Source organism: Sus scrofa, chromosome 15 (assembly GCF_054392235.1).
Source record: "Sus scrofa isolate SSC_HxYL_T2T_F1_AM1 chromosome 15, Sscrofa_HxYL_maternal_Yorkshire_Landrace_v2.0, whole genome shotgun sequence".
Classification (NCBI taxonomy): Eukaryota; Metazoa; Chordata; class Mammalia; order Artiodactyla; family Suidae; genus Sus; species Sus scrofa.
In genome coordinates this window covers 149,427,211-149,434,540 of record NC_139397.1, presented here as the reverse complement: position 1 = coordinate 149,434,540, position 7,330 = coordinate 149,427,211, and the positions used below count along the sequence as shown (strand labels likewise).

Here is a 7,330-nt window from a genome sequence, read left to right as displayed (position 1 = left end):
TGTCTCCAGTTTCTTTTTCCTCCTTTTCTTTCTTTCCTTTTTCTTTTCTCTTTTCCTTTCTTTCCTCCCTCCCTTCTTTCCCTCTCTCTTTTTGTCTTTTTAGGGCTGCACCTGCAGCACATGGAGGTTTCCAGGCTAGGGGTTGAACAGGAGCTACAGCTGTCGGCCTACCCCACAGCCAGGGCGATGCAGGATCCGAGCCACATCTGCCACCTACACCACAGCTCACGGCAACGCCGGATCCTTAACCCACTGAGCGAGGCCAGGGATCAAACCTGCGTCCTCATGGATGCTAGTCAGGTTCATTACTGCTGAGCCGTAATGGGAACTCCACACTGTTCCCGTTTCTGATGTGGCAGAGCTGGCAGAGGACAGAGCTTGGCATTGGCACCAGCTGGAACTGTCCATGGTTCCCAAGTCTCGGTTTCCTCACCCACGAAACGAAGGCAGCCCAAGGGTTTAACGGGACAAAGCTTCTTAGACGGCAGGCGCTGAGCAAGGGCTGAGCACTTAGCCTCATTCCCTCTGCCCCCAAAATACAGTCTCTTGACTATTTAGATGAGGCCGTTTGGATCATTTTATGTAAAATCCAACTTGACAACAGCAAAAACCATGGCCCAGGGAGTTCCCTGGTGGCCTAGTGGCTAAGGATCCAGTGTTATCACTGCTGCGGCCCAGGTTCCATTCCTGGCCTGGGAACTTCCACATGCCATGGATGCAACCACCACCAACACAAACACACACCCAAAACCAAAAACTCCATTGCCCAAATTGACTACGTTGTCCTTGTGCCAGGAAATGGAAGGTTGAGGCAACATCACTTGCTTGTGGGGTACACCCCACTGAGTTCCACCTCTGCCGGGATTTCCCTTCAGAACGTACTTTAAAATCTGAGCTGTGTTTGGAGTTCCCATGGTGGCTCAGCCGGTTAAGGACCCGACATTGTCTCCGTGAGGATGTGGGTTGGATCCCTGGCCTCGCTCAGTGGGTTAAAGATCCAGTGTTGCCATGAGCTGTGGCATAGGTCACAGCTGCAGCTCAGATTTGACCCCTAGCCTGGGAACTCCGGGATGCCACAGGTGCGGCTGTAAAAATGAAACATAAAAAATCTGAGCTGCATTTGATGCATCATTGCTGGATGAGCTTTGGCTTATTTTTCATATGGTTCTAAGCCCAGCACAAAAGCCCACTCTAGCCACACCAACACTCAAAGCCAAGGACATCCTGAAATGCATTTCTAGGGCAGAGGTTTAGGCACTTCCCTCAGGCAACACACACTTACGGTGCCAGGCTCTGGGGACTCAGAAGCGAGTTTAGACACGGTCACTGCCCTCAGAGCTCAGTGAGGATGAGGGAAAAGGAAGGACAGGTGTTTCAGCTCATGAAGAGCTCGGGCAAAGGCAGGGAGGGACTCTGGTCTTCCCTCGTATCCCACGGACAGGGGAGGGGAGAGCTCGGGTGGGTGGACCAGCTGGGAGCGATCTAGGGTAGCTTGGCCATCAAAGGAGCGAGAGCAAAGGGACGTGTCACGTCCTTGGGTCCGACGTGACAGCAGCAATGGTTGGGAGAACTCCAATGGGCTGCGGGAATCTGTGGCTCATTAGAGGGGAGGGTCCCAGGACCGAGCCAGGGGACCCAAGACTACCAGGAGGGCTGGGGCTGGGGAGTCACCCAGCAAGTCATTTGGCGCATGCCCCATCTGATAGGCTATTGTTCATCCAACAGGCCCCAGGCCTGGGGCGGGTAGTCAGCCTCTCGTGGTCCCTCTACCCTCTCTCTCAAGGATGCACACAGCTTCCCCCAGGGGTGGCCTGGCCTTGGGCTCGCTGGTGCCGAGGCAGCCTGGAGCTTGGATTCAAGTCACTTCTCAAGGAGGCCCTCCTGGCCCCACTCCTCCCAGCACCTGGTCTCCATCAGGGACCCGCCCCCAGTCCCTTCTCACCCTGGGCTACACCCCATACCTAGGGCACGGTGGGGGCAGGGCCTGGGGGAGTCCGGCTCTCACTAGCAACGGAGTCCTGGCGCACAGCCATGGTTCCATCCTCAGCTGTATTGCGGGTTTGGGATCTGCCCATTCCAGGTGCAAGAGACCAAGAAAATGGCAAGCCACCCACCTGCACCCTTTGGGTACGCTGGGCCACACTGATTCCCATGAGTCAGTGATGGCTGAGAGCGTGTATTTCAAGAGCAATGAAATTAACAGCTAGACAACAGATACCCGTGAAAGCAACTGTGCCACCATCATCCAGGGGCAATGGTGTGGGGGCAGGGGCACTGTTCTCCGCAAAGAGTTACGCCACGTTTTGTTTGTGTTTCCTTTAGAGGCTGCGTGGGGACAGAAGAACATACACACACTTAATTAAAATATCCAAAGAAAATTTACTGCAACTTTTGTAGAATCGAATTTTGTGCTACAAGACATGTTGCATAGGAAACAATTTAAAGCCCCTGAGGAAAAATATCCATATTTAAGGTGCGACTGGTTTGGTTTCTTCTTTGGGGGGAAAGTGAGAGATGCTCTCTGGGAAGACTGAAGGCGGAGAGTCAAGAAGCAGAAGGTCAGGTGACTTTGGGTGAGGATCGGCCGAGTGTGTGTCCAGGCTCCTGCAGAAGAAACGAGGCAGGGCTCTTTTCGTGGGTGTTTCTAGCTAGTTGGTCTTCAGTATCTGAATCAACAGCCTTCTAAGAGTGTTGCTGCCTGAGAGAGCATTTACATCAATGAGGCTAAGTAATTAACAGGCCTCCAGAAAGCGGACAGAGGGAATGACATTCAGGGATTCCAGATGGCCTAGCATCCCTCAGGTGAGCACAGCGCGTGTCCTGGCTCCTTCCTGGGGATCGACTCCTCAGATCCGCTGGAGTCTTCAGCCCCGCCCCTCACTCCCTCCTGGCGATGCAGCCAGAATTCAGCCCAGCACGCGGATCTGCAACCAGCATTGGGAACTCAGTGGGCCCCACTGTATGCGGGAAATGTTTTCAGAAAACATTCATTTTGCTTGGGTAATCGTTACAGTGTTTTTTTTAAAAGAGACTTCCCTATGCTATTTACGTCCAAGGAAAGATGGACACACCAGGAGGCCAGAGGGGTGACGTTTTAGGTGAAATGCAGTTTGGCAAACGGCAGCGGACACCCCTGGCCATGAGCATTAGGTGCACGTGGGGTGGCGTTTTCTTCATACCCGGAGGTGAGGCTTTGAGCTCCGCAGGAAGCACTCCCCCTGCCTCCAGGGAGAAGCAGGACAGTGGCTTTAGAGCTTCGGGGACCCCCTCCCTCCAAATGGTGCAGCTCTTTTGCAGGACTGACGGCCCCGGCAGGGCGGGAGAGAAGGCTGCCTGCCCGCTGCCCGCTTGTCTCAAGGGCATAAAACTGGATTTCCCTCTGGCCGCTAAAGCTCAAAAAAGCCTCCCCTGTGCTGTGGCTGATCCTTTCCTGCGACACAGGGCCGATGTACAGAAGGTAAATAAAAACACGAGGAAAGCCAGGGCCTAGGATGATCTCGGGAAGAATGGGTGAGGACCAGACTCTTGACTGAAACAGCACGGTTCCTGTTTGACTTCGTTTTCCGTACAGACCCCAGACGGCCCAACGCCTGAACGAGTGTCTTTCCGAGCTCAGTGTTGAAATGCCGAGTGTGCCTGGCAATTAGAAATGCTCCCACGACCCTTAAATACATATATACATCTGGAACATAATTTAAAAAGGTCTTTCGAGAACATAAAAACCTCAACAGCATCTGCCCCTATGAAGTGTTCTTTTTTTTTTAAATCTTTATGGTCCATTAAAAAATTAGGTATCACCTTTCTCATCGGCCCCTAGCCCCCCATACTTTAAAAAAAAAGTGATTTTAAATCTCAAGGTATAATTAACAAATAGAAAGCTATTTGATTGGCAACAACCTGCCGTAGAAATTCCCACGGCCCCTCCCCTGTGACAGAGGCGGTGAGTGGAGCGTTGCATGTGCTTGGTCCGGGGTGCGGGTCCAGCCGGGAGGGACCCTGGATCTAAGGGAGCAGCCGACCCTCCCTGTCCACCCCCAGCTCCATAGGACTGCGGGGCGTCCAGGGCAGACGGAGGGCAAGTGGCCCGCCCCTGTGAGCAGCAGGAGGTGGGGGGACCCCTTCAAATCACATAGTCGTCCTGGTCCACGGGACTGAAGGCAGCTGCTCGCAGGACGTCCAGGGAGTTCACCAGGATGAGCGTCCCTGTGAGGTGTTTCCAGCGCTTGGTGATGGGGTTTTTCATCTTGTCCAGGCCCGTGTGCAGCTCCTGGATGACGTCGCGGTAGCTGTCCCCGATCTGGTGGCTCCAGGTGAGTAGAAAGTCATACGCGGGTTTCCACATGGCCTGGATGGGAGCGTGGTCCAGGACGAAAAGAGCGAGGGGAGAGGAAAGATTAGGGGTGGTGAGACATGGCATCCCAGCTCCTCTGCTCATCACTGAAGCTCCTCTTTCCAGAATAAAATGGGAGTTCCTGTCGTGGCTCAGCAGGCTAAGGACCCGACATTCTCTCCATGAGGAGGTGGGTTCCATCCCGGGTTCAGTGGGTTAAGGATCCAGCGTGGTCACAAGCTGTGTCAGAGGCTGAAGATGCAGCTGGGATCCTGCGTTGCTGCGGCTGTGGTGTGGGCCGGCCGCTGTAGTTCTGATTCAAACCCTAGCCTAGGAACTTCCCTATGCTGCAGGTGCGCCCGTAAAAACACAGACGGAAAGAAAAAAGAAAGAGGGAAATGAGATCTTGCTGTGGCGCCGCAGGTTAAAAATCCGACTGCAGTGGCTTAGGTGGCTGTGGAGGCACAGGTTCAATGCCCAGCCTGGTGAAGTGGATTAAAGGATTTGGCATTGCCACAGCTGTGGCCCGGATTCAATCCCTGGCCGGGGAACTTAAACAAACAAACGCAAAGAGCGAAATGAATAGAAAAGAATGGAGGGATGGAGTGGCCTCTGTCCCTGGCCCGCACATCCCCGGGGGAAGAAATGTATTGCGTGGGAGCAGGTGCGTGTAGCAAGCAGGGGCCCAACAAGAGAGAGGGTTTCTCTGCCCTTCCATCCCCGGCAGCTCCTCCGGTCTATTCAGAAACTCGCCACGTCCGTAAAGGACGCTCTGATCCTCGGGTCTTCCTGCTCCCTGGGTCTCGCAAGACTGTCTTTCCAGAAGCTTAACGTGACCTCCATGAAGCAGGGAAAAGACAAAGCCTCCCTGAGCAGGAAGCCAAGCAGCTCTGCCCCAAGCTGATGACAGACCAGGTATTACTGGCCCATGTGGGCAGAGCCCCGGCCAGAACTGCGCACAAAGCGCTCCGTCCCATCTGACCGAAGGTCACTTAAGATCAGGATCAGCAAGGGACGGCAGCCCTGGGGAGGCCACTCCACATCCTGCTTGACGGCGGAGCCGCCTCGCCTCTGCCAGGGACCCCGAGAAGGATGAGACTTGCTCCCACTCACCTCGCTGTCCACGACCCCGTTCCGGTCCCGGTGGGGGGACTCGTACGCGTCCATCTGCTGCTTGGACACCTTGGCGAGCTTCTCAGCCAGCTCCCTCCAGCGCTGCGCCACCTCCACGGCCGTGGTCAGGAGCACGAAGTCCTGGATGAGTCTGACCACCAGGCCCTGGCAGTCCATCTTCAGCAAGGCCTGCGGAGGAAGGACGGGCAGGCATGAGGAGTGCGGGGGGGCAGGCTCCGGCCATGCCCGGGGACAGCTGTCTCTGCACAGGGGGCCTGAGCGCCAGCACCACCCGGGCTCACGTGGGGGGGGGAACCGCCACCTGCAGAGCGTGCTGGCCCCTGCGCGGGAATTCTTGTCCTCCTGGAACCGCACAATATGACCGTGGAAGGAGGGTCTTTGCTGACGCGATGCGCTAACATGAGGCCCTACTGGATGAGGGTCCTTAGGGACAGAACGAAGACATCTCCATAAGGAAGGCGGCATGGCCATGTCCATAGGTGGGGTGACACGGCCACATCACTGGAGCAACCAGGAGCTGGGACAACGGCCTGGACCAGGCTCTCCCTTGGAGCCTCCGGGAGGAGCCAGCCCTGCCCCCACACCTCCAGAGCCTTGACAGGAGTCACTCCTGTTGCTCTGAGCCTCCCGACTGCGGGACATTGTGGCAGCCCCAGGACGCTGACACGCAGGGTGTGTGTGTGTGGGGGGTGACAGCTGTTCGTTTGCTCCCACCCTTACGGGGGCCGCTGGAGAGCTGACGGGTGCCCTTTGCCCAGACGGCCAGCAAAGCCCAGCCTGGGGCTCAGAGCCGATGAGATGCCATCAGCAGATGGCAGGGAGCCCCAAAAGGCAGAAGTGACGTGGGCGGGGACTCTGATCGGGGCCTGGAGCTGAGACGGGGATGCTGGAGACACAGGACGGCCCGGGGCGGAGGGAGGACAACAGAGGCCAAAGGCGGACACGGCGGACACGTGCACCCTCGGATAAGGTCTCCAGGATCAAAGGGGCAGCTCCCTCGTCAAAGCTGCGACTTTTCCGGTGTGTCTCTGAGACGGGGGTCCCAACGATGGAGGGACAGGCACTTGGGAAGGAGAGAAACACCCTCGGCCTGGAACGTGCAATGAGCCCAGAACAGCAGGTGGGCACCTTGGGATTTGACTCCTGTCCATGAAAGGGGCTGGGCCAGGAGGCCAGCTTCCAGCTCAGGGCTGGAGACCCCGTGGGTGCCGTGCAGCCCCGGGCTGAAGGCTAGGTCACACTAACACTCTGCCTCAAAGAAATGAAGCCACATCAGCTGCACAAACCTGCAAGCTTACTGTCCCCATGTGTCACCCCAGGTTACACGACGGCTGCTGGGTGCTGGTGCCAGGCCGTGGGCCTGGGAAGAGCCTGGTTACAGAAGAGGCCAGGCTGGCACGGTTAGTATGCGGCTCTGGGCGGCCAGGACAGGACGGAGCCCCAGGCAGGAGGAGGGCCTCTCCTGGGCCACAGACGGCGCGGCTCACCCCCCACTGCCCCACAGAGCCTCTGCCGCCCAGCACACCCTCGGATTACAGCCTGACGGCAGCAGAAGCAGCTTCCGAGGCTCCAGAGACGGTGTCTGAGATGGCCTTGGGCCCGAGGACAGTGAGGATAAGGCCAAAGAGTTGCGGCTACCAGTCACCAGGCCCGGGCCTTCTTTCTGTCGCCCTACGCTGTCCAATGTTGTCACTTCTCAGGTCGGAAGAGAAAGTGTTAAAAACAGCCCCAAACTAACCAGCCAGCCCCTCCCCAGTGGAGCCAAACGCACAATTCACGTGCTCCCTTCAAACATTTTATGAAGATTGGGTGTGGGGGGGTGTGGGGGGGTGGCGAGCAGCCTCACATCTGTGCAGGAGCGATCTG

General features: G+C 56.7%; 1 protein-coding gene across 5 annotated transcripts in view; it reads right to left on the bottom strand.

Moving 5' to 3' along the window:
• Positions 1 to 2,359: 2,359 nt before the first annotated feature.
• Positions 2,360 to 7,330, bottom strand: part of SH3BP4 (SH3 domain binding protein 4) — a 91,303-nt gene continuing 86,332 nt past the window's right edge. For all 5 annotated transcript variants that reach the window (XM_021074833.2, XM_084998782.1, XM_084998781.1 and 2 more), the window contains 2 exons: positions 5,444 to 5,632; positions 2,360 to 4,345 (listed from right to left, as the gene is read on the bottom strand). In XM_021074833.2, coding sequence (XP_020930492.2) covers positions 4,121 to 4,345; positions 5,444 to 5,632 — 414 coding nt within the window. In that variant the 3' untranslated portion in view covers positions 2,360 to 4,120. The remainder of the gene's footprint in view (positions 4,346 to 5,443; positions 5,633 to 7,330) is intronic.